This window comes from Myripristis murdjan, chromosome 11 (assembly GCF_902150065.1).
Source record: "Myripristis murdjan chromosome 11, fMyrMur1.1, whole genome shotgun sequence".
Lineage (NCBI taxonomy): Eukaryota > Metazoa > Chordata > Actinopteri > Holocentriformes > Holocentridae > Myripristis > Myripristis murdjan.
In genome coordinates, this window is record NC_043990.1 from 9,128,361 (window position 1) to 9,154,720 (window position 26,360).

At 41.6% G+C, this 26,360-nt stretch overlaps 2 protein-coding genes across 3 annotated transcripts in view; one reads left to right on the top strand and one right to left on the bottom strand.

Annotated features, from left to right (window-relative positions):
- The first annotated feature begins 500 nt into the window (after positions 1–500).
- On the top strand, positions 501–3,404 carry LOC115367515 (hepatic lectin-like). The gene is made up of 7 exons (XM_030063311.1): positions 501–558; positions 1,394–1,486; positions 1,688–1,765; positions 2,220–2,282; positions 2,622–2,773; positions 2,920–3,044; positions 3,158–3,404. Exons 1-7 carry the CDS (start codon positions 510–512, stop codon positions 3,351–3,353), a joined length of 756 nt encoding a protein of 251 aa, XP_029919171.1. The 5' UTR covers positions 501–509; the 3' UTR covers positions 3,354–3,404.
- A 1,678-nt stretch (positions 3,405–5,082) lies between these two features.
- The window catches only part of zmym4.1 (zinc finger MYM-type containing 4, tandem duplicate 1), a 33,652-nt gene continuing 12,374 nt past the window's right edge, over positions 5,083–26,360 (bottom strand). For both annotated transcript variants that reach the window (XM_030063301.1, XM_030063302.1), the window contains exons 4-27: positions 26,022–26,098; positions 25,607–25,777; positions 24,303–24,553; positions 23,257–23,437; positions 22,572–22,775; positions 21,676–21,826; positions 20,651–20,766; positions 19,359–19,547; positions 18,687–18,837; positions 17,518–17,690; positions 17,177–17,324; positions 14,497–14,592; positions 14,297–14,334; positions 13,386–13,527; positions 12,846–12,958; positions 12,015–12,234; positions 11,368–11,598; positions 10,453–10,565; positions 10,191–10,365; positions 9,754–9,905; positions 8,780–8,894; positions 8,364–8,636; positions 8,000–8,129; positions 5,083–7,179 (exon numbers count right to left, since the gene is read on the bottom strand). In XM_030063301.1, the coding sequence (XP_029919161.1) occupies positions 6,936–7,179; positions 8,000–8,129; positions 8,364–8,636; positions 8,780–8,894; positions 9,754–9,905; positions 10,191–10,365; positions 10,453–10,565; positions 11,368–11,598; positions 12,015–12,234; positions 12,846–12,958; positions 13,386–13,527; positions 14,297–14,334; positions 14,497–14,592; positions 17,177–17,324; positions 17,518–17,690; positions 18,687–18,837; positions 19,359–19,547; positions 20,651–20,766; positions 21,676–21,826; positions 22,572–22,775; positions 23,257–23,437; positions 24,303–24,553; positions 25,607–25,777; positions 26,022–26,098 (3,854 nt within the window). In that variant the 3' untranslated portion in view covers positions 5,083–6,935. The remainder of the gene's footprint in view (positions 7,180–7,999; positions 8,130–8,363; positions 8,637–8,779; positions 8,895–9,753; positions 9,906–10,190; positions 10,366–10,452; positions 10,566–11,367; positions 11,599–12,014; positions 12,235–12,845; positions 12,959–13,385; positions 13,528–14,296; positions 14,335–14,496; positions 14,593–17,176; positions 17,325–17,517; positions 17,691–18,686; positions 18,838–19,358; positions 19,548–20,650; positions 20,767–21,675; positions 21,827–22,571; positions 22,776–23,256; positions 23,438–24,302; positions 24,554–25,606; positions 25,778–26,021; positions 26,099–26,360) is intronic.

Genomic DNA, 26,360 nt, shown 5'->3' on the forward strand with positions numbered 1-26,360 from the left:
ATATAAATATATAGACCAGTGGGGGGCAGCATATCTATACAGTATGTTTTTTTTCGTTCTCCCACTCAAACATACAGCACAATGGTCCTGAATATGCAAACATTTGAGTCAGCAGCACCAGAGTCAGTGTGTCAGAGATCAAAACTCAGAGTTGGTCAATCAGTTTATCAAGTTGAACTGGCACAAAACATCCAACCAGGTGTCATGTTCTTCCTGCCACTTACTGCAACATGCAGCTCATCCACACTCTTGGTCTTTTCTTCTCTCTGTGAATCATGACACAGAATGAAACACAAAAAAATGTTTTACATGTTCATTTAATAAAACAGAAACAAAAAGGCTAAATCCTGTGGTGTATCTGCAATCAGACAAGACAACTATTAAAAAAAAAAAAGATTTTGAGGAACAAGAGTTTCTTACACCCCTCCTTGTGTCGAGCAGAGGTGTTAAGTTTGGTGGAGCTGTGTGTCCTCGGCTAAATTCACTGATGCTCACACGACTCAGAGATCATGTCTGAACCTGGTGTGGTTTATGAAAATGTGCACGGAAAACACAACGGTGAGTCTTAGATCTAATACTTGCTATGCCTTTCAAGCTGGATATTTCCTCAGGACCGATTATTGTAAGACTGGTTGTTTTTAGTCATTTTTATCTCCCTTCTGCCTGCCAATCTCTCTTTCTGTTTTTTACAATGAGTGGAAAATCTTTGAAAGATTATTGCTGAAAATCCTCTTAAGCGTTCAAATATTACTATAGAGTTTGACCCCATGCATTTGTCTTTTTCTCTTAATCAAATGTAAATGCTCTGAATAAGGAACTAAACGTGTTGCAGCTTCCTCACTATACGATGCCACAAATTCTGAAGTCTGGTACAACAAAACTCAGCCAAACGACCCTCCTGAGGGATCCTGTGGTAGGTAACAAGCAGCGATGTGGTGAGAAATAAAGAGTATTAGTATTAGTGTTAGTATTAGTGTTAGTGTTAGTGTTAGTGTTAGTGTTAGTGTTAAAGGGGTCAGTGGACAAAATGACCACAATCTCATGAACAGAGAAGTGGTAAAACATGAGGTCAGTGCAGCAGAACTCATTTGGAAACATTTTGGTTTTAGACCTGAAGTGGTGAGAAAAGAGGAAGGGTCCAAGTTTGGCAGGGAACTTTACCAATTTACGAAACAGCAAAAAATCTTTTTGCATTTTCACCGGAAAAAAAAGCTTTAATTATGACAATGTGATTTTTGCTGGGGTCTGTACCAAAATAAATCAATAAATAAATAAAACATGTTTTCTCATGTGTGGAGAATATGATTTGCAGGCCATGGGATCTCTGTAGCACAACAATACATTCTAATGTTATTTAATCACACATTTAACCTTTGGTCACGGTCAACTGCAGGGTCAAAGGTCACATCAGGCGGCTGTAGCCTAAAGAAAGTGGTGGTTTTTGGTGTGATCCTGGCAGTGCCTTTCATCGCTCTCAGCGTTGTCTGTGAGTCCATTCACGGTTCATATGTTCATATATAGGGTTCATATGTAAAACACAAAACTCACACACACAGCTTGAAAATGTGAGCAAATGCAAATTATTAAGTGGTCGGTAAGGTGTACACTAAGTTAGTCGACTGTTTCTAGGTGGTTTCTACACTCCCGCTTGGGAAGGTTAACACTTAACATCTCTCTTTAAAATCAGGTAATGACAACATGCAGACCAAGAAACAGCTCCAAATGATGACAGCCAAGCACGACGCTCTGAAGAGGAATCTGACCGGTGAGCCTGTCAAAGTTGAGCTTTGACGGGCTGAAAGGTTCAGCCCACACTAAACATGAGATTCTCTCATACAGAGTTTGGAATAAACTGAAGACACACACATCATTGTTTGCATCCCTCCTCAAAATTTATTTCAATAAGGAGCTGATTTGTGGATTTGAAGTGATCTTATTGTATGTGTCTGCTAACCTGAGAAAAAAATGAATAAAAGACCAGTGAAAGCGAATTTTTCTTTGGCCAGGCTGCACATAATGAAGGATGTGTGTTTTTTTACACATCTGTCTTCTTTGGGAAAACACCTTTAATTTACCTTGAGTTGGAAAGGAACATAAATGCATGAAAGCAAATCTACTCAACTTTACCTTTGTGTCACTGTGTTAGATGTGGTGGAAGACTGATAAGAGGAGACCCATGGAAACATTTGATTTTTTTTCTTTTTTTTTTTTGATATTAGACACACTTTCTCAGCCAAAATCATGCGATGTGGTGCAACCTTCCTGTCGACCACCCACTGAAGGTAAGTGATGCATTTTCTGCTACACATTTATTTCTGTGTTCCTGACGCAGTTCTTCTCTTAGCTAAATGTAATATGATGGAAATATTAATAGACTAATAAATAGTAGACACTGATGTATTTATTGTTTTTGCATCCACCCACTGTTAAAGCTGCAGCTGAGAATCAGGTGCCTTGCTCAGTGGCTTCTCAGCAGCAGCGGCTTCAAAGTGTTTCTCGTTCACCTTCTGTGATGGTCCCAACCGGTCTGGGATTCAAACATGCAACCTTCAAGTTACAAGCTGACCTCTCTGATGTTGAGCAGTGACTCACTGAGTATGATTAGTGTCATTTTCTTAAAGGTGGAACATGTTTCAAATGTGATCCTGGCTGGGAGCATCGCGGAAATAAGTGCTACAGATTCCTCACTGAAAAGTTAAACTGGGATCAGAGCAGGAGCAGGTGTGAAGAACTGGGCGGACACCTTGTGAAGATCGACAGCAAAGATGAACAGGTACGAGTGGCGCTCTGTTAACAGGTTTGTGTGAAAGACCGTCTTTAGCGTCCTGCATCTCACTGAACTACAACCTTTGAGCAAAGTTTCCACACAACAAAGTCATATATACCGTGGTGTGATTTCCTTCAACTCTTCCTGTTCAGCGCTTCTTGGAGTGGACACTTAGAGGTAAAATGGATGAAGATGAAGACAAGTTCTGGATCGGACTGACAGATCAAGAGAAAGAGGATGAATGGTTGTGGGTGGACGGTTCAAAGCTGGATGAAAGGTTTGATTGTTTTAATGAATCAACATTTCAGATCCTTCACAGTTTTTCTCCTGTGAAATTGACAGCATTACCTCTTTCTCAGTGGTGTGTTCATGTTATTTCCCATTTCTTAGTTTAGCATTTTGGAGTGGCAAAGAACCTGATAACTGGAAAGGGACCAATTCTGATGGAGAAGACTGTGCAAGAATGGGGCAGAGAGGAGGTGCTCCAGATCTGAAGTGTTGGTTTGATCGAGACTGCAATAAGCCTCAAAAAAGTATTTGTGAGAAATCAGCATCAACTGGAAGAGTTAAGTTTAATTGTGAGTGAAACCCACTTCAGTTTGACTACTGTGCCTGTTTAACAAACTGGAGCTTTTCCCCAAAATTGAGCCCTTTACAAATGTGTTACGACTGCAAAATACATGGATTACTATATATTACATATCACTTTGTACTGCCATATAACCTAATAAAGTCAGAATAATTCATTCTGTGTGATGTACTGAGTGAAACCATGAAGAAAATTCTGTCTCTGAACACAAAAATGCTCATTGAAGTCGGACGTCTGCACTGTTTAAGAGGAAGCCAGCAGAGAGACGGACAGTGGAGGCTGAACGTGTCACACAGAGCCAATTACAGTCAAACAAGAGGAAGTAAATTAAAATTTCTTTCTCTGAAGAGAGATGCTGATGGTAATCTTACAGGTGTCACATTTAGAGTTATTTTACAGTCTCATACTGCTGGGTAAAAAAAACCCAACACAACTACACTGAAAAACCAGACTGCTCCATGAAGAGAGCTCCAGGCTGATGATCAAGATTTGAACTTTGCTAAAGTTCTTCAAGAAACAAAACATTTCTCATTGCAAATAAAACAACAGCAATAGAATCTTAATACGTTTTATTAAAAAACGAACAGTAGAAAAAATATTCTGAGAACATTACCTGGTGTACTCTTGAGATTTACAGGCAACATATACACTGATGGACCAGTAGGGGGCAGCATATCTACACAGTATTATAAATTACAATATACTGTATTAGTCTGTGCTCCATTCTATATCTGAGACAGAGACAAAGAGCAGAACCACATTGTCTTATAATCCCTCTTGAATTTGAAATAACAGCCTGTCCACTGTCCTTCATTATGTTTCATGATTATATTGCATTATGCTGCATAAAATAATCTGCTGTTTCAGGAAAAAGCCGTCCTGTGTCTTTTCAATAACTTGCTGACTGTGCTGGTCAGAGTTGGACTTCACACACCTGTTCCATCACAAATAAAACAACAACAGTGATATGAAACTGTTTATTTAAAAAATATATATACAATACAAAAAATTATACATTAATGACAATATGGGGACAGGATACGATGGCATATTAGGGCCACTGTAAGGAAAAAAAAAATATGGAGCCAGGGGAGGGGGTAATATTCAGAGAAAAAACGTGGATATTCTCTGAGATTAAAGTGGTAAATCTGCAAGAAAAAAATCACAAATTTATGAGAAAAGATAAGAAACTTGAAAATGTTGAGATTATAAGGTGACAAATTTCTGAGAACAAAAAAACTCAGAAATAGTTTATCTTTTACTGTTTTTTTTTTGCCAAGGATCCACATCACATCACTTTGCCGAATCTTTTCCCCTACAGTGGCCCCAATACGCCATCGCACGCAGAATCTCGACATTTTATTTAAACTTTCAAAACTGTAACAGGATTATCTCTACATTTTATTGAACTATTTCCAAAACCATAACAGGATTATCACGTTATGTATTTGAAAATGACATAGAAGCACTAGAGCAAGAGTTTCAGAGGAAGAGTTTTAAAAGGTGCTAGTGTAACGATCAACATTCAAATGAAGACGAGACTGAGGTTCAAACGTCGACAATGGCAACAAAAAGGGATAAATTTGACAACTTGTGCGTGAAACTGCAGAAACCCTTCCTCAACCTCGTTATGTCTCAATTTTCAGATCATCTTCCCACTAATCCCAACAGGCAACTATGACCAACTATCTTATTCTGTTAGTTTGAATAATGAGGCAGAGGCAAATATATCAAACGCTGTTTAATACTTGCATTTGAACAAAAACAAAAACAAAAACAAACAAACAAAAAAAAAATCAACAAATCCTGAGTCACATCAACAACCTTTAACATTCAAGAGACTGGACATTTCAATCTGAAGCGATCTGACTCAACACAGGAACAAAAGTCAACAAAAAGAAATTAAGCTTTATGGAGAAACGAGGCTTTTCTGCTCCTGCTTGAGAGGCGGAGAGGCGGCTGCAACAGCATTTAAACCATGCAATATTCAAGGAAAAGTCCACCCTCATATATCTATGATCATATATGTGATGGTTCATTTGTGATGAATATGTGATGCAAACTGTATTTTGAGGGATAACCTGATTTTTTTTTTAAAACTCTGCCTCAACATCTGCTTCAGCTACTGAAGTTATTTGTCACATTACCCAGAACTGCACTTGATAGTGGTAATGAGCATATTGATGTGAGAATATGACAGTTTAACAAGTCAGGAAAAGTGAAATACATCCCTTACTCAAAACACATCTCATGACCAAACTGCATTACGCTCTTCTTATGTTGCTGAAGAACTTCATCTCAATGAATTCCTCCGTGTGTGATTATCAAATGAGGGTCTGGAAATGAACCTTTGCTGTTTCTTTCTGAGAGTTAACACCTGCAAGTTTCTTCAAATGATGTCACCTACATAAAAAAAGAAAGAAATGGAAAATACAGAGCGGCTAACAACGGCTGACAGTTTCCGGCTGTTTGAGAAAACCACGGTGGGGTGCAAAGACGGGAAATGTGTCACTAGAGGAAGCTGCTCAACACTGTGCTGGACCAATCAGGAGGGAGAGCGGCTTCAAGTTCCCATTCACTCCTGTCCCTGTGAAGAGCGAGGATGATGATGGTGAGCCCTCACAGCTTCATCAGAGCTGTACTGAGGGGAGCAGAGGTGCACAGCAGCTCCACTGAACAGACAGAAACAGAAGCTGATGGAGAGGAACGAGCCAGGAACTTTGATCAAGCTGCCGATTTACAACCTGACAGCTGACGGCCAGCTCGACTCCTCACACTCCTCTGAACCTGAGACTGAAGACAGTGAAGACCTGGAGGAGACCACAGAACCTCAGTCAGGTGTAAACACACTGAATGAAATCTTTTCCAGTCAAAACAGATCTAACATTGTAGAGAAACCATCTTCCTGCTCTGAGAGAAACAACAAGAAAGAAACTACAAAAAAGAAAAGAAATGGATGATACTTTGCCAAAAGGTTTTTTGTTGTTTTTTTTTTAATGGTGTTTTAGGGTGGATTTTTCCTCGTTTACTGAAACCAACAGTAGTTGAATGGTTTTGCTGTTACAGCTGCTCTTCTAAACGAAGAGATCTACCCTGCTTTGGGGAAAAGCTGACATAAACATGATCAAAAAACAGACAAACAAAAATAATCTGTATCCAGGGCGCACAGGGACTGAAGGAATTGTAACAAAGAGAACTGAACATAATTTGTAAAGCACAAAGACATTTCATCTCCTCAGAAACAGAGAATACGCGGCAGGACAGCTCCGTGTCCGGCTGAGCAGTAGTAAAAGAACAGTCTCAACGTTGAGCCAAGTCTGACATGTCAGTCAAGTTCCAGCCGTACAGCCAAAATAATAAAAATGTGCGCTGCAGGATCCTCCTCAAATCCTGCTCAGCATGTGGTCATGGAGGTCGGAGTCACGAAACTGCAGTTCAGGTGTCTGGGAGAGAAATTCAGACTGAATGATTCTTTACTGGAATGTGTTTAAATGGGCGTTCGAGTCAATATCCATACTTCTTTTTTTTTTTGTACTCATACAAGATGTGACCCAAAGAAACACAAAAAGGTTACTTTGATCACTCTGAATCCTCTTCCTCGTCCGGTAAATAGAGCGGGTCGTTCTTCTCCTGCCCCCTCCCTTTCCCTCCCTCTTTCTCGGGCTTGAGGTGCAGCTCTCGGACCGTGAGGATGCGGATGAGCATGGCCTCCATGGTGTGGTCGTCCAGCGGGGTGGAGGAGAACCACAAGGGGCTGTTGGGAACGCAGGAGCGCTCCGGGTGAAGGTAGAACAAGTTTGTGCGCTGCTTGACCGACTCCGAGCTGCATGGGAACAGAGAGAGGAGAGGAAAGAAGTTAAAGCCTACGAGGTGCACCGGTGATTAGGGAGATTAAACTGCGAGAACAACTCAGTCTCCAGTGTCCTAAAAGACATTTACTTTAGCAAACAGACAAACTAGACCAAATCAATAGATTGAAATTCAATGAAATGCTTCTAATCAGTGAAAAACACAACTGGTCACTTGTGTCCAATAGCAGGCATTTGTGACTGTATGCTACACTGATGCGGAAGCTTAGGGTAGGAGGATATTAGATTTTCTGTTTCTGTTTTCTTCATCCAAATAAAAATGGAGGCCTCTCCGCATGTCAGTCTGTCAGCTTTAAAAATCGATCAGATGACCTGTTGTCCGGACAATTTTACACAATTTCATACATGTTATAGGACACATGTACGCATACTGTTCAAAGGAGGGCAGTTCAGTGGAGGTAGGGGGAGGCTGGCTCTGGTGGGATGGGGGTGCATGATGGGGGGGTCTAGCAAACACAAACAGGAAGAACACACACACTTCCTCTCTCTACCAGTTAAAAGCTGCTGGTTGATTTCAGCCGATTAAATCCACAGCTTAGCCTTCATGTAATCAAACTTAAAATCTCTCTGCGTGTTTGTGTCTGTCTGTCCTTTCGATTTTCTCAAAAAAAGTTCAGCTGATCGACTTCACACTTGCCAGGCGTATCGCTGAGGATCGGAGGAAGTGCAGCGTCGAGTGTGGAGTTGTTCAGGTGAGCAGCAGTAATGGAGGCCCTGCCCTGATTCTGAACGCTGAACACGGGTTAAGTAAGAAAATGAGGGTGATGCACTCACCACTTTGAGAGGTAGAACTCGTAGAGTCTGACCGGACAGCGCAGAGGGTTGTCGCTGTTCTCCATCATCTCCAGGATCTCCTCTTTATTCTCTTCCTCCCTGCGCTTCTTAGCTGGGACTTCATCTGCATCTGGAAAGAATATATCATCACACACATATTCAAATACCTACTGTCCATAATTTGAAGTATTACAATAGCCCAAGCAAGAATGCGAATAAGAATTTATTTAAACATGCCATCTGTTTTTCTGACTGAAATCAACCCACTGATATTTTATCATCCACTGATGTCTTTTCATACCTGAACAGAGATTTTTGAAGTGCTGCTGTGGTGACATAACAAGAAATGTTTTCTGACACTCACCCGCGGGCGTGCCCGGCGGTGACTTGGCGTCCGGCTCGTTCACAGACAAGGGAGGGTAGAAGCGCAGGAAGGTGGTCTTGGTGTTGTTGGCGCTCGTCTTGGTGCAGCGCATGACGTGCGCAAAAGACAGCTGGCGGTGCTGCTCCACCGTGGTGAAGCCAAAGAACTTGCAGCAGAAGAAGAGCAGGGTGTTGAGGAGGACGATGGGGGAGTAGGCCCCCAGCTGCTTACAGTCCCACAGGTACTCCTCCTCCACACGCGAGTGGATGTAGCCTGGTGACGGACAGAGGAGACAGTGATGAGAGCGAGTTCTGGAAAAACCTCAGAAACGAGTACAGGAAGGCAAATGTGTGTGTGCAGGAATCAGAGATAAAACAAAACGGTGCTGTAAAGATAAAATCAGAAATGTGAGTCACCAGTGGCTGTGATGGAGGGTTTGAACTCTTTCAGCATCCTGGTGAACTCCATGGAAAACTTGCTGTAGAATATATCGGTGAATATGTTCTCCACTCGACCGTTCTCAAACAGATGCTACAGAGACAAACACGACCAGTGAGATAAACAAGTCGGAGAGAGCAATGAGAATGGTGTGTGTTTTAACCAAACACACACCAGGTACCACAGTGATTTGGGAAGGTGTTCCCTCAAGTTAACAGAGGGACAGAAATGAAGTAACATTCACAACAAAAGGTTCAAATCGTTCATGAAAACTAATGAAATAACAAAAACTTGTGTGAAAATAACATTTTTCATTATATGGAATAAAAATAAAAATGAGGCTTTACAAAAAAAATAAACTGTATTGTGTGTTTACAAAACAAACTAAAATAAACTACAGTTACAGAGAAAATGTCTTTAGTTTTCATCTTTGTCATTTTATTTGGTTGTTAATCTGTCTTATGTGAATGTGTTCTTTTTAAAATGGTCTGATGTTTTGCTGAGTTTTTATTACACTATTACACTTTATTATACCTCTTTTTGAATCTCGCCCCTAACAAATACCCCATATTACAAAAAAACACAAACAAAAAAAGCTCAGCATTTCCAAAAAACTAAACAAGAAACCCACTTAAAATGAATTAAAACTAAAATGAAATTGAAAACAAAAAGTTCAAAACAAAATAATAATAAAAACTGATGAAAAATGCAAAACTAAAAACAAACAAACAACAAAATAATAATAAGTTTTTGTTACTTCAGATAAGTGTAGTGTAGTATTTGACTGTCCTCAGAGGTTTCTGACTTGTTTTCAGTCACTTGAGAACAGCTTTGCCCTGGGAGACTCTGACAGGAGCTGAACTCTCCAGAAAACACAGATCCTACCAGCAGCACCATCAGGTGGCATTTCCATCAGGGGTTAGGAGTGAGCGACGGTTATTGCTGCTCTTACCTTCTGTATACCGAGACAGAGGTAGAACAAGCTGTCAGGTGAGTACGCCTCTCCGTTTGGCCGCTTCACCTCGGCGATGAAGCGACAGAGGCCGTAGCTGAGCTCTGCCGTGGTGCAGTGAAGCACGTCCTCCTTCAGCTCCATGAGGCGCGCTGAAATAAAGACACACGGAGGACAGACTGTGTTCATGGTGACAGGCTTTTCCCATTCTTCTTTCTCAAGTGACGTAGAGTGCAAGGTGATCAAAGTTGCGGATATCTTGCTTTTTTATGTCTGAACTCAAACTTTTTCTTTGTGAAGATCTAAAAAACTGACAAGGACCAATAACATCCAGGGGCTTTAACCTATTTTTAGTTGTAGCACCACGACATGACATTTGTGTGTTTTTTGTTTTTTTTTTTTAATCCCAACCAGCTAATGACACTAAAAGGACTCACAGCCGAAGCGTGGCTTCTCCAGGTTGGGCTGGGTTTCCCTCCACTGGATCCATCTCTTCCAGGCATCAATTCCATACTGAGTTTTCAGTTTAGGGGGGTCCTTGGATGCTCCCTTTTTGGAACGGCCTTTTTGAGATGCTGTTTCAGCCTTAGCCAACCGCTGTGACTTACGACCCTAGGAAAAGAGAAACGAGGAGGGATAATCAAACACACTAGAAGCATCTCTGCTTTAAATGAAATTAGATCAGCTCCCTCTGGTTACCTTATTCTTGTCCCTGGCTTTTCTGTGCGCTTGTCGTCGGAGGGGAGGGGCAGGTGGAGGGCTCGGGGAGCGCTGGGGCTGTGCTCTCAGCTGGGCCATCTTCTCCAGAGTTTCTGGCAATGACACCAAGCACAGCAAGTCAAAGCTTGGCCAGCAGTTCTTGTGGGGAGTGGTGATTACTTTATTTTTTTTTTTTTTAGATTTTACCCTGCAGCCTCCTCTGAAACCCCACCTGGGACCAAAACTGCTATCAGTACAGAAGAGCCAACCAGGTAACACCTACAGGCAGGACAAGTAGGATTTCCTAAAAAAAACATGTATTGACTCCAACATACAAAAATAATCTCTCAGTCATCACTTATGGGCCACTGGCAGTGTGTGTTGGTGTGTGTCTGCAGAGACGCTGCCCTCTGCCTGCATTTTCTTGTTTTTCTGAGCTCGGGAGTCTTCTGGGTGCTGGCCTTTGGGCAGTGTGTGTGTGTGTGTGTGTGTGTATGTGTAGCTCCCAGCCAATCACAGCGCAGCACAGTGCCAGATTTCTACCACAATATTCAATAGGAATCTACGATCTAGTGCGGAAAAACGAAATTCAGCCAGGAGAAACGCAAAGCGGACAATGCTCGTTCTGCAAAGCTCGTTCCTAGGACAGTGATGTTACATTTCGGGCGGTATTTCATTCCGTCGCCATCCTAGGAAACTGGCAGCGGTTAGCTTAGCCAGGGAGGAGGGATCAACTTCAATGCGTTTACAATGTTTAGAGACAAATCCTACTTATTCTGCCTTTACATTAATTCGACACTGTACTGAAAATGATGCATCATGATACTAAATGACAACAACGGAGCGCAGGGTCAGCGAACCAGGAGAGCCTGGAGCAACAAAGTGAAACACCGATTTAGCACAGCTCGTTCTCACCGATGGTAAAATCAGCCTCGATGTCCATGGGAGGCGGGGCTGGAGGGGGGGGCTCTGAGTAGGGCTCGCTGGGCATGCCCACAGGGATGTCCAGGAGCGGGTGCAGCTTCTCGTTGATGTACGGTCGACTGGGCGACCTGTGGCTCGTGTCGGAGGAGGGCTCGTCCCAGTTATTGAGGAAGCTGGCTAGGTCGTCTGTGTCCAAGTCATCGCTGTAGTTGCTGGTTTGGTCTGGAAGATTGAGACAGCGGAAACTACTGATCGAGGGCTCGCATCTTTTTTCTTGAACAAACAAAAAAAACAAACATCTCTTTCTTGAACAACAAGGCCATAGAGGGAGGCTGATCTGCGAAACGAATGAACAGCTGAGTAGAATATGCAGCTGTGTCTATCAGGAGCGGATGCTAGTGTTTACAAATTCAACTCTCATTCATGCTAATCCTGCTCTGTTTACAGTTTTACGACACAAATTAAAATATAAACAAGCAACTAAGAGAAGTAATGCTATTCTTATTAGATCACAGACATTCAGCATTTCTCCATCTGCCTGTGCTTATTTTTCTGGGATCTCTGGGAAGCAGACTAAATTGTAGTGCAGAGTAGCAGAAAACTTTTATCAACTTGTGTTATTAAATTCATACGCTCACCTTCTGGTGCCTGAGATTCTGGCCTGTTCCTCTCCTTCTCCACCACTCTGTCCTTTCGACTCTTCTTCTCACCGCTCTCGTCCTCCGCCACCATCTCTGCCATGAGGATGAGCTCTGCCTCGAAGGGGTCGGATGGGATCTTCTGCTTTATCTCCTGGATGGTCTCAACAATGCGTTCAGCGCTGTCCAGCGTCACGGGGAGGAACATGGGCACCGGCAGCTGCGACACACAGACGGGGGAAGAAGAGTTTTCATCATCTTTTCAACCTGGGACACAAATTTTCACTCCAACACTGCCAGGAGTGTGTATGTTCCTGGATGTAGCCTGGTTGTCTATATGATGAAAAGTTGGAATTTCAAACAATAAAATAGTGATATCCTTATTTGAAAGTGGGTGTCCGTCCAAATAAATTTACAAATGACTGAACTTGCACAATGTTTGAGTATCATCAGCATAAACTGATGAGTGGTGACTGGTATCAAACACCGAAATGGGAGCACGTTTTGACGAAGAATCTGCGCTCAAGGCTGGAGAGAAAGAGACTGCAAACAGCAGTGACCTCAGGGGGCATCCCTGCCATGTACCTCAGGAGATAAACCGTACCACTTAAGACATGATGTTTTATTGGTTACAGGCATATAAATATTTTCCTGATGGACATTACAATTTAAAACACAATATGCGATTTGACAAAATGAATGTCATCAAATGCCAGCTGCTGGTCGACTGGTCTGAGATAGAATAAATCACACAGCACAGTTTTTCGCTGCAGTGTGCCAAAACCTGAACAAATCCAGCAAATCCAGTCTTACTGGGTTGATGTGACGTACCGGTAAGGGCAGGCCCACGGGCTTGGGCGTGTACTGGCTGTACATGCTCATTGGCACCGGGACAAACACTGGCACTGGGACCGGCAGCACTATGACCTTGGGGAAGAGGTCGTCTTCAGAAAACAGACAGAGAGAGAGAGAGAGAGAGAGAGAGAGACAGCATCAGAGCTCTGCGTGTGTGTGCTTGTGCTCAATTATTTGCAATAGTGTAAATATTCCAGCAGGAGTGAAAAGTCAATCTGTACGTGTGAATCCAGACATGCACTTTCTACTCAACTGTAAAAGTAGCATCAAATATTTGTGTGTATGTGACAACACGTTGCACTGTATCTTCAGTCAACATTAAAGAACACAAAGATTCATCAATGTATAAGTGTAAATAAAAAATAAAAATATATACAGGTATATTATGGGATCCCATTATGCTTACTAAATTCTGTGTTTTCTAGTTCAAGGTATGTTTATTGTTTGTTTCATAGTAGCTGCTGAATAAAGTGAATACAACAAAACATTTGAAGTGTGTGTGTGTGTGTGTGTTACCTGTCTGTGAATCTGTATCAACAGTTTGTGTTTTACAGGCGACGCCTTTGTTCTGGACCAGCGGCCGACAGAGCAGAGCCTTGTTCTTCAGGACTTTGGGAGGAGGAGCGGACATCTTCACCGCATCCGTCTGTGTGCTGGCCTGCAGGATGGACAAATTTAGCAATAATGGTCAATATCACAAATGATATTAATCAAAACAACAAAATGAACAACAAGAACCCTCTGCTGTGTTTCTTAACATGAAAGTTGGCCTTTCTCGGCTCATTTCTCATTCACAGCTTTTGACTTTGATACCGATCATTTCACCGCACCCAGTTTTGTGTAGATGATGTCAGTTTTTTGGTAAGATAATAGGCAGATATGATTAACTATCCCTGTCTCGTTGTAAACACAAAAACATACGCATCTCAAAAAAGGGCTTTAGTGTTCACGTTTATATTAAAACTGGCTGCTTTGCTGAATTACCTCAACAAAGGAAAAATCAGCTGTCTGACTTTCCTAAAGCTACACCTGATGGTGATACTTTATTGTTTTGTGATAACGTTTTGTGAAATTTCATAGACTATTAGTTGAGTATAGCTTATTTAAGTGCAGCTTGGGTATAACTAAATAATAATGTGATACTCTGTTATTCCCCGTGACAAAACACTTTATGCTTTTCTTTTTTTTCTGCTCAAGAACATTTCAGCAAGTCAAATGTTTTCCACTATGACTGCTTGGACCTGGCTCTTCCAGGCAGAGCATCACTACACTCTGTTGTGCAACTCACTCAATGAAACTTAATTTTCTGTCCATAGGAGAAAAAAAAACAGAAATCTGGTCACGTTGCACACAAAACTGAAAGTCCTCCTTTGTGGTATATAAGAAGTAAGCTTTAACATAAGCCTGTTTTCATTCCCTTAACTTACATGTCCGAGTTTCTTTTTTGGAACGTTAGGAACAGCACCTGCGGAGACAATAACAGAGTGTGAGGCAAAGAAAAGAAAAAGAAACCTGCCCAATCAACACCAGTGTCCATATAGGTAAAACTGACTTCTCTCTCTGACATATATCTCTCAAAACACTCACACTCACACACACTCACACAGAGGTGTCCAGGTATGTGTACCTGTTTGGGCGGTACTAGCAGAGGCATTGGGCTGTCCAATGGGAGTGCTAGCTAGTGAGATAACGTTAGCGATGACTGGGGTGGCCTCCACTGTGCCTGCAGGTTCACGGGATGAAAACATGTTGTGAGGAAACAGAGCAGGGAGCACAGAAAGAACTAAGTATGAAGATTTGTCAAGCAAAGAACTCCATTATGTTATATTGAGAGTAACAGTATCATACCACATTGACTTACACTTCTATCACTGCTTAAAAAATGGAAACAGAAGGCTCAATGCCAATATCTAAAAATAAAAACCCAGGTAAAAAGTAAAAAGTAAAAGGGGAGGAGGGGAGAATGAAGTAGATACTGGCAGAGGTGTGGACTCGAGTTACATGACTTGGACTCGAGTCAGACTCGAGTCATAAATTTGATGACTTTAGACTCGACTTGACAAAATGTAAAGAGACTTGCAACTCGACTTGGACTTTAACATCAAGGACTCGTGACTTCACTTGGACTTGAGCCTTTTGACTTGGAAAGACTCCCTACTTTCCCCAAAACACAAAGATTAAAAAGTATGTTATTAAGGAACGCTCTATCTCCCTCTGTGTATATGTGTGCGTCTGTGTGTTTGTGTTCGTGTGTGCTGTCAGCACAACATCCAATCAAATTAGTTCCACGTTGTTTGATCCGACAGTATCCATCCAATCAAATTGCAGGACAACCAATGAAGAAGAAGTGTCAAACTTGCCGTTACTTACTACTAGACCCCTCCATCCATAAATTTTGAATAATATAGTAATATTCAATGAAAGTGCAATGCAAGCGGTGCTAATTATAAATGTAAAATAGTGGGTTTTTAAGTGTTTAAAAGTTATGACCCCCCCCATGCCTCACAGTGGTTTGGTCCGCATCCTGCTGCCGGCAGAGCGGCAGCTCGGTAACATACAGTCAGTCCGTCAGCCTGAGAGGCAGCAGCCTGATGAGAACTAGCAAGAAAACCTCCTCAAGTGAAAGCCAGTGAGTCATTTATCACACCACTTGTTCACCAAGCACAAGGTTGTAATATGAAAAGCGATATTTTCCCCTGCTTGGTCCAAAACCTGCCTCTTTCAGCTCACTGTTTAAGCTAATAGCTAATGATTGTTTACAGGCTGAAGCAAGTGCAGGACAGTGAGGGAGAGAGAGGACAGACCACAGGAGGAGCAAATACTGAGCTTTTTAATCTTTCAAAAAGTCTGTCAGGATATTAATGCCAGAAATATTTCAGATTTTACTGATATTTTGAGTTTGTCTCTAGATAGATATCTATTTTTTGCATTTTAAACTGCATTATTTTGTGGCATAGTTTCATTTCATTTTCTTATTTGATCTATACGGGACGTACAGCTCAAACATATACTGTATGTCACTATTTGATGCCATATCTTGCTTTGTTTTTTGTTGACACTACAATAAATTTTTTCGAAGAATAGTTTGATGTAGTTGGATTATTCAAGGTATTTCCTGTAGTTTTAGAGCTTATTTTGAGTTTCTAGTTCTTGTAAAGCTACTTTGATGGACTGTAGTGGAAATAGAACAGTGAGTAAAGAAATTAGGATTGTTGTTTTTAATAGCATTATTTAAAACCTATGAACATGCTGAGGGCTCAGCATGAGCGCAGTAATCAAAATTACTTTTTTACAGAAGTAATTAGTAATTGTAACTTATTAGTTTTGTGAGTAATTGGTCCCAACACTGATAGCAACTGCACCGGCACCGCACGAGCTAAAAGGCAAAGAAACTTTCCAGGCTACAGCAGCGCACTGACATAGATTGTGAAACAAAGCAAAGAGGTGCCACTTCGCTCTATTTTCGCTGGCTAAAAGCAGCACACTGGCTTAGCTTGTCTATTCAGAGAAGAGGTATCACTTCGGCTTATTTTTCAATCTATGTCAGGGGTGTCAAACTCGTGCCATGGAGGGCCAAGAGGCTGCAGGTTTTCATTCCAACCAACAACTCCACCAGGTGATTTCACTGATCACCCTACCTCGAAACAGAGAGGCGGGACTAATCAGTGAAATCACCTGGTGGAGTTGTTGGTTGGAATGAAAACCTGCAGCCCCTTGGCCCTCCATGGCACGAGTTTGACACCCCTGATCTATGTTATCAAATGCATACTACTGCTGATTCATTGGTAGCTGAATTGTTAGGTCTGTTTGATAAGTAATTTACATTACTTACATTACTTAATTTACATTACTTACATTACATTACCAGACGGTGATTCTGCTTTACAATTTGATTTTATGACTGCAGGATCAAAAAGGTTTTCCCAGGTAGTGTGTTTTGTTAAATTAGAAGACAGTAACAAAATAAGAATGGAGCAAAAAAAAACAAAAAAAACAACACATTTTTATAAATAAATACAGATTTTAAAAGCATACATGATATGTTTATTACTCTGTTGTTAAAAGGACTCGAAAGGACTTGAAACTCAAACTGTAGGACTTGGGACTTGACTTGAGACTTGTCAGTCTTGACTTGGGACTTGACTCGGGACTTGCCTGTCTTGACTTGGGACTTGACTTGGGACTTGAGGGCAAAGACTTGAGACTTACTTGTGACTTGCAAAACAATGACTTGGTCCCACCTCTGGATACTGGTGATCCCAAATATATATCATTAAAAAGGTGAGGCATAAATTAAAATTACCTACCTTTGTTGACTACCTGGCCCTGACTAAACGTCTTGCTGCTGCAGAACTGTAGCAGACAGGTGACGTCACAGAAGTGTTTGACCTCCCCGAGCATGGGCAGCGTCTGCATCAGCTTCTTCTTGCGACCGCAGGTGTCACACTTGGCAACCTGAGAGAGAGAGAGAGAGAGAGAGAGAGAGAGAGAGAGAGAGAGAGAGAGAGAGAGAGAGAGAGAGAGAGAGAGAGAGAGAGAGAGAGAGAGAGAGAGAGAGAGAGAGAACGACGTTAAATGTTAACTGGCAAAGCGCACTCTCCTCCGCATTTTCCAGCCCAAACCGACGTCAGAATCCAGGCTTGCTTACGTGGCAGAAGAGCATGGTGTACTTGGACCTGCAGTCGTCGGAGCAGAACTCCTCGGTGGTGCCTCCGTACTGTCCCATCACCAGCTTCTTGGAGGTGGAGAAGCAGTAGGCACAGCAGCGGCAGTGCTTCCCCCAGCTCTTCACCAGGTCGTGTTTATACAGCAGCTTGCAGCCTGGGAAGGCGGAGGGCACAGGCTCAGGGTACCACTGCGTTTACCAATTCCAATGTGCACACTGTTTCTCAACTTTTACCACTTGAGAGAATCTCATCCACGCTCAACAGAATAAATGCTGATACCAGTCACCAGTACAATTACACTAAGTGCTAAGATGATGCTCGATGATGCTATTTCACTCCTATTTGCTCCTAAAAATAGATGTGTGGCAACTGGAAAAACAATATACGAACACAGAGTGTGGGGAAAAACACACTGTACAACCCACTGTAATCTTTTGTTATAAGCATTAATGTTTATGCAAAACAACTGTCATTATTAAACAACAGAAGAATGTAGAAGGTTAACATTACCTCAAGTTTACGGTACAGCTAGTTACCGGTGGCTGCAGATACACTGACCATCAGATACACCAACCAAATATCTGGTTTGTTAAAACGAACTATTTTGACTTGCATGTAAAAGGGCATTTTCCTTTAGTTGCTTCACAATAAAAGCCTCCCGCTGTTTCGCCAATAGAAAGCTTTTAATATGAAACTGCGGTCTTTGCATCTAGTGGGTATGGGGCAATGTGTCATGTTGGAGGCGCAGACGTGAATCCTTCAGTACACACGCACACAGATGCACACGATATAAATAGGTTTGTAAGAAATTGTTTTTTTTGTTGTAATAAACTCTGTTACTTGAATATTTTTTCACTGTGCTCCTAAATTTCTTTGAGTGCTCCTAATTTTTTCATTTAGTAGCGCATGTGCTCCTTGGGAAAAAGTTAGCGTAGCGCCCTGTATTTATCTGCATCCTTTTATTTGCTGCTGTGTTGACCCACTTTCCCCTCAGGGACCAATAAAGTTAATTTGGGGCAAAATGAACGAACTGGGCCATGAAGTCAGAAGAATATCCTTTACAACAACTGACTCATCAAGTGAACGAGTGAAATGAGCTGCACAAAGTGGTCTGCAAAAGCCTCTATTAATCCTCCGTGTCCCTCCTTACCATCACTGCAGAAGTGGCAGTCTTTGTTGTCGATCCTCTTGGTGTCTCTGGGGACCCTTTCGATTTTACAGTATTCACACAGGCCGGTCACATTGTTCACCTTCTTATACTCCTGAGAGCAGGCCAAGCTGCACACGAAAACCAACTCATCCTGTAAACACACAAATCAAGTTGGCTTTAGCAACCGGCATTAAAGATACTGCTCAAAGGTAAATCAATATTTGTGATTAGGGATCTGAACTGTTGAACCCCCAATTATAAACCTGCTTATCTGACTGTTACACGACTGCTACCTGCTTTACATGCTGCCGACTCTCCTAGTAAAACATAAATATTTAGCAATCATCTAGCTAAGATGATGCAGAATTGATGTGGTAAAGTCATCAATTTCCTTATGCAGTGCTGTATGGAAAATCTGACTGATGGGGAAATCATTAGTTTAGCATTAATGATAAAAAAAAAAAAAAAAAACATGTATTATTTTTAATAGTCAACCATCTTATCCATGTTGATTTTCTGATTGTCCATCCCCTTTCCTATTTTGTTTAACCTTTTTCAGGTAAGTGCAATTAAATACACCACACACATGCACGCACGCACGCACGCACACACGCACGCGCATTACCTGCGAATTTCCTTCGGGATGAATAAAGTATCTATCTATCTATCTACCTTGATCTGAATGAGTTCAGGTTTAGAGCTTATGAGCCGGTAGCACTGGAAGCATGGCAGTTTCGCGAGGCCTTTGGGGACTTCAGACGGGGTTAGGTTCGGGGTGGCGGTCTGCGTTTGGGTCTGGGTGGACGGTACCGGCATCTTAGTGAAAACATTCAGCTGTTTCTGGCTCGATTTGAACTTCTCCTGTGGCACAGAGAGAAAAACAAAAACAAAGAGTAAAGACTGAAAACCTCTGAAAAAAAAAAAAAAAGTTCACTATCTAGTACTGAGGAGATAAAGATTGGAAAGATAAAACAAGCAAAAGTATGATGCCTGTCAACCCTCACTAATCAGTCCAGCCAAGTCAGTAACTAATTCTCCTATGTGATCCTGTTTGTGCTATAAGTGTAGCTCCCAAATGGGCCAATCAGTGATACTGAGAGTGCTGGAACACAGATGTTTGAGATATTGTATGTGATAGATGGACAGACAGACAAATTGGGGCTGATCTGTCCTCCCTCCTCAACTCCGCGATTATAATGTAGAAAAGGGTCTGTCCAAATACCAAGATTATCAATGAGTTTCGTGGATACTGGCCTGCATCGCTGTGAAGGCGATACTCTGATTTGCATCTTTCAGGTCAAACAGACAGGAAGCAATGTGAGGAATGCCACTAGCACATTTTTTACAACTATAAACTAAAGACTAGGAGGTCTTGAATTTGAAAACTTTGTTGTTTAGCACTCAGTGAAGAGCTGCCACGAAGTTGCTCCTTGTATTATGTTTTCCTTGTGAAGTGCAAAGCGTGGAATGTGGTGGGATTCATTCCCACGTTCATACCTAAGCTTTTGGTCTTCACGTAGGCTCTTGGCTGTCTGTGACCACAATCAGAAAAGACCTTTGAGATTAATTAGAGGACAAACATGCGCCTCTGCACTGACGGACTGTCTTTGCTGACTCAGCAGAAAGCCTCAATGCTGACAGTCAGCATGTAGTTGTATCAGTTTATTTCCTCCTGGTCAAGTTAAGTACCAGCCAGACCTGCTGAAAGCTTTTCAAACTAATTCTGTAGTTAGACTGCTAAAGCCAAAGAGAATGGAGTGGAATTTCAAAAAGCAAACAAACAAGCAAAAAAAAGTACTATTTTTCCTGCTCTTGAATGCCCTGCAATATTATGTTTTGGTGAACCTCACTGCCGATGATTCAGTATGATGCTCCTTATTAAATATGTGATCCTTCTCATGTTTGTGTGTGTTCATCCAACAGAGACGACAGAAAAACACAGCTGAGTCTGCAGGCTGCATTACCTGAAAAGCCATGACACACGGAAGAGTGCAAAAGTTCCTGATGGAGGTGTCTGACATGGCGAGGTGGTAGGCTGGCACCGTGGTCTTCCCACAGCTGTCACACGTCAGAGAGGCACCTGAGCAGACGAGGTGGGATTGAGAAGTGAGACTCAGTTAAAGGTCAACACCTCAAGCAACGAAAAATCTAATAGTGTCTAAAAGAAAGAGCGCACGCGGGTTTCACTTCACGGGTCTGAGCCACGAATCCCTCGATGACTCAAACAGAAACATGATGAATTTTTGAAAACAGAATAGTATCTTATCCATCCACTGATACACACAGTGGCCACTTTATTAGGTTCACCTGTACAATCTAATCCAATCCAATCCAACTGTTCTGCTATAAAGTTTATTTTCCTGCTGCCTGTAATGCTCAGGTTTTCTTTTTGTCACAGTAATAGAGGTCTCATTCACTTCTATGTTCGGCACTGAGCTCATAGTTAGTGCTGCTGTTGTACTGCACTTCATTTTATTAAGAGGTGTTTCCACTATTCTGTCCCCCCTCATCTATATATATAGGGGAGGACAAAAAATTAGAAACACCTCTCCATATAATGTAGTCCAGTACAAGAGCTCTGCAAACTACAACCTCAGTAATAAACACAAAATTAAATTTACACATTCTCCACATAAACTGAACATAATAAACTTGTTAAAAAGGTAGAATTTATGGCAGAGCTGTTTCACTGAACTGCATTACACTGTGCAGGTGGACGTGATAAAGTGGACAAGGAGTGTACATTCACAGAGACACCATCAGACAGACACTCTGTTATGGTCCAGTAATCAGTGGTTTTCAATCATCTGCCATCAAGGCTCTAACTCGTTTCACTGAATAATTCCTCATCTCCGGTTAAGTTAGGGTTATAGGTGAAGTCAACTGGTGAATGAAAACCTGAACACTCTGAGGTCTTCAGGGCTGAGGACTGAATACCAAGAGAGTGGTTGATTAACTGGAAGTCTGGAAACAAGTGACTGCCCAGTACCTGATGTACTGACAGTTTGGACCTTGTATGCCATCACGCAGCTGCTGGAGCAGAAGAGGTCCATCACGTCGTCGCTGTTTTTGTTTTCCACCATCTCCGACATCACCCGGGAACTGCGGCACATGGTGCAAGGCTGGGGGGTCTTGACTTTCTGCCAAGTGATACAAAACAGGAGAGAGAACAAAACAGACATGACGAAAATCAGTCCAATCCAAAGCCTTTGACATTTTAGGCATTTTGGCTGAAAGGAGAGAATGGTTCAATGTTTTGCTCAGGGACACTTCAGGTTCACTCTTCTATGAAAGATTTTTTTTTTTTTTTTGGACTTTTGTTCAGAGAGGAGAATTCACACATATACCGTGATACCACAAATATATCCCAATTCACAAAAATGTATTTTTTATTTTATTTTTCCATTCCTTAAAATCCAGTTCAGCCCAAAATTAATATTTAGCTGTTCAATTTTCTCTAAATGTCAGTCAAAACTCCATTTGATGGTCAAGCAAAACAAAACAAAACTCAAAGATCAAGAGCTGTCCTGAGAAATTTGATGAACATTTATGCATTTTTAAAACTGCAGGAAAAAAGGAGGTTTGCTTAAACTTCAATAGTTTGGAACGAGGCTGAGGGTCAAAGTCACTCTGTTTGGTTTTTGTACAAAGTTCAGTGCCGTTTCCACTAACATGGGTGTAAGAAGCTGACAACTGAATTTTTGATTTGAGGTGAACTTCACCTTTAATAAGATTAGAAACATTATAACATATTTTTTGCGGGGGAATTTAGGGGTTTTAATAATAGAGATTCTGATTTTCTTTCTGCCGTTTTGGCGATTTTGTCAGACTGTTAGAGGATTTTTTTTTTTAATTTTAGCTGGTGTCGATTTGAGATTTGCATACCTCCTTGAACTTGGCCAGGCATTCTGCATTGCAGAAGGTTTTGCTGCTGTCCTCCAGCTTCAGCATGATGGGTTTGTTGTGGCAGTAGGAGCCGCAGTTTCCACAGCTGGCCATCGACAGGTTGTTGACCGCGCGGAAGCGGACAAAGCAGGCGTCGCTGCAAATCTTGTGGACGGTGCTGTTCAAGATCACCTCATGTTTGCTCTGCAGGAGGAAAGGCAAAGCAGAGTGTGGACGTCAACTCAGAGTAAAATCATTCCAGTTCATGTAGATGTACATAACAGCAGCTTCAAGTTGAAAAAGTTCACCTCCATCTTTAGATATAAGTGACTTTTTTCCTTTTAGCTTTTTCTGTACATAGTACCTTACAAATACATTCACACCTATTACCATTTAGGATAATCTGGCATGCTGGTGTTATTTCAAATATGTGATTATAACTAACATAAGAGTTCAGTTCTTCAGGTTCTTCATGAGTTTTCAGTCATGTGCCATGTGCAAGAGTAAGCAGTTTTATATCATCTTGTTTCACTGTTTGTTCCCCTTTCTGACATGCAGAAAATGTGTTTAATTGTCTTTTTTAAATCTGATATATGTTGTGACAATTATTACTGTTGATAAAAAGAGGAACAGGAAATCAAGACAAATATCAGATGTTCTTAAATTCAGTTCGCTTTTGCCTTACAATGCAGTATCTGCTGCACATGCTGCAGAGAGACTGGGACACGATCGCCTGCAGAGGTATTTTGGTGGAGACGTTTCTCTTGAAGTTGAAGGCGGACAGGCAGGTTTGGCTGCAGAAATCCTTCATGGTGCCTTTCACGTCCACTGGAGCCAGGATGACGTCCTGGGGCCGCATTATGGTTCTGAGAGAATGAGGAGGGATGAGAGGTCGAGACCCATCATCAGGAAAACTTCATCTGGCTCTAAACGAGGGGCATTAACTCTGACTATCAGCCTGAATGTCAACATCATCCCTGCGTCAGCTGGTGGGACTGACTGAAACAATGACCTCATATGAACAATTCCCTCAGACTGATTGTAAATCTGTATGTAGCTGATCTTTCCCACTCATTTCTTTACAATTGCCCATAGAAAGGGAGGAGAGATAATATATAAATAGGAGGGCTGGGAAAAAAATAATCTTTTTTTAATAATTATTTTTTTTATGATTCTTTAAATGGATTTTCTATTTCCTGAATCAATTTAGAGTAAAGTTGTCATCATATAAAACTAGATGACATAAGGAACCTTGACCTCTGACCTCCAGATATCTGAATGAAAATGGGTTCTCTAGAGATGCCCACCTTATGCTGATCCCATGCAGTTTGGGCCCTAAACAGCCTTGAAGTTGCATCAATCGGCTTTGACTGGAAAGCTGAGACTCTTGTGGATTCAGTGAGCCACATTTGATTCATGTGTGATGATGTTAGACTCCATTAAAAACTTAATATCATTGTATAAAATGAATTATTGTGACCTTCAGGATAATCACAGCCTCAGGAAACTTTACAGCCACAAACAAGAGACCGAGGGCATTCAGAGGCTGTCTGGTTTTCCAAGGGATATTGACAATAATGTGATTGCAATACTTAAGAATCTCAATACATACTGGACTGGCACCCAGGTATCGTGATAGTATCGAATCGGGAGGTAAGCTGACCGTTCTAGCCCTAATAGAAAGTGTGGAAAAGCAGGAAAAAAAAACTTTGTTGCCCCCGTTACACTCACTTCAGACAGTAATGGCAGATCTTGGTGACTGGTTTGATGACGGTCAGCGTTGCAGAGAGGCAGGCGGTGGAGCAGAAGAGGGCAGGCGAGCCCTTCCTCTGGTACGCCGTCTGCCCCTTCATCAGGTTCTTCTTGCAGTGCGAGCAGACCATGTGCAGGGCCGAGGAGCTGAGGGTGGGCAAGCTCTGCAGTTCGGTGGAGGACCCGGAGTGTCCCGTCACAGAGAAAACCGAGCCGATCTGCAAGTCGTCCTGCCAATGAAAAAAAAAAAAAGGTACGATGGTGAAACTCGACTGATACAAAGTGGAAGATTAACAATGGACAGTCCAAATAAAGTGCAATCCTGTGTTTGTTTAAACTCAGAATGCACCCATCCCTTTATCATTTTTGGTCAGAGATTTTTAATACCTTGTCCGTGGTGGTTGGAGCAGCAGAATCTCCTACTCATGCCCGGTGTATTAGAGATATTCTTTATTTTCTCAAACTGGAAAAGCTCAGGCTTTCATTTCAGGGATCCCCGACAAATTTAGCAAAATATGGAGTCCATTCTTCCAATTTGTTAAAAATATAAACTTCCCACTTGATCCTGACTGAAATATCCGATGGTCTGGAGGAGTACCATTCTCATGCTGGTTGTAACGTGGGTTGTATACTTTTGTATTGACTGTCAATGTCTCTCAAATATGCTTGTTTGGTGGCCGACTGATGTTGTTGTTGTTGTTTTTTGTGTTTGTTTGTTTATGGTTTTGTTTTTTGGGTGTTAAGTTATTACTTACTTGTCAACTTTTCAGTTCTTTTATGAAAGTGTATATATATATATATGTATATTTTCATTCATTTATGCTCTGAGAAAACCCAATAAACAAAGTTATTAAAAAAAAAAAAAAAAAACTGCAGCAATTCCAGGTCCAACTTGCAAAAACATTGCATTCAGTGTGAACTCAGTGAAAACAGACACCCACAAGAGGAAGATACACAGCATTTTACTCTTATATCTTATTATTTATTTACTCCTATATCTTATATTAATTCAGTGTGGACCATGAAAACCAAAAAGGTGATTTGAGATTCAACGTTTCTGCTCTCACATCACTTGATCTGAAATAAAACCCAAATTTCCAACTTGCAATTTTGAGTTGGATGACTGTTTTTGTTTATTTTTTTTATCCACCACAAACCAGAGCTTGTTTTTAATGTCCTCTGCATCGAAGAAAAACAAAAGCTCAGTCAGTTTCCTCATTCCATGACTCAGCCACGAAGCAGTTTAACTTTCAACTTCCCTGTTAAAAGAAGGTGTGCCCTACCTTTGGAGTATTCGGTTCATCTTTAATACTCGCTGTGGACGCGGAGGAAATGAGAGCCCGGTCGTACTCCTCGTCCAAGGGCTCATCCTTCACCTTCACCAGCGGAGGAGAGGGTGATGACTTGACTTTGGCACTGGAAGACGACGTCAGGGTCGGAAGCTGCAGCTTCTCCTAGGACAGAAAAGACAAGTCTGCTTGGTGTGCCGCTCACTGATGTGGAGTTTGACGACTTCAGTTTTTGTGAAAATGAGCAGTGAAACGTCTCTTCTCCACCCATCCAATTAAAAACTAAAGCAAGAAAAGCACAAGCTGAAATCTGCAGGATCACACCACTGCGGTTGTTAGAGGTGTTAACACAAAGCAAATGTTAATTTGCACATAAAAAAAAAAAAAAAACAGGAAGTGGGATACTTACATGATCCAGTTTTGGTAGCGATACCTTGACAACTTTCATCCCATTCATCATGGCTGCTGCTGATGAAATATTCCTTCCTATAGGATCATATTTAAAATGTGTTAGGTTTACTGTGAAAATGGATAGACACAAAAAAAGATCTTCAATTAAAAGGTGATACTAATCCTGTGTTCGCAACGCGAACACAGGATTTCCCACAGCGTTCTTAAAAGCCAGGCAGGCTGCCTCACCAAAGTGTCGGAAAAGTACACAAACACATTCAGTAACATTAAAATAACAGACCGCAAAGATGCTGGGTCGAAAAAGTAGAAATGAGAAATTATTGTAAACTGAAGTGGT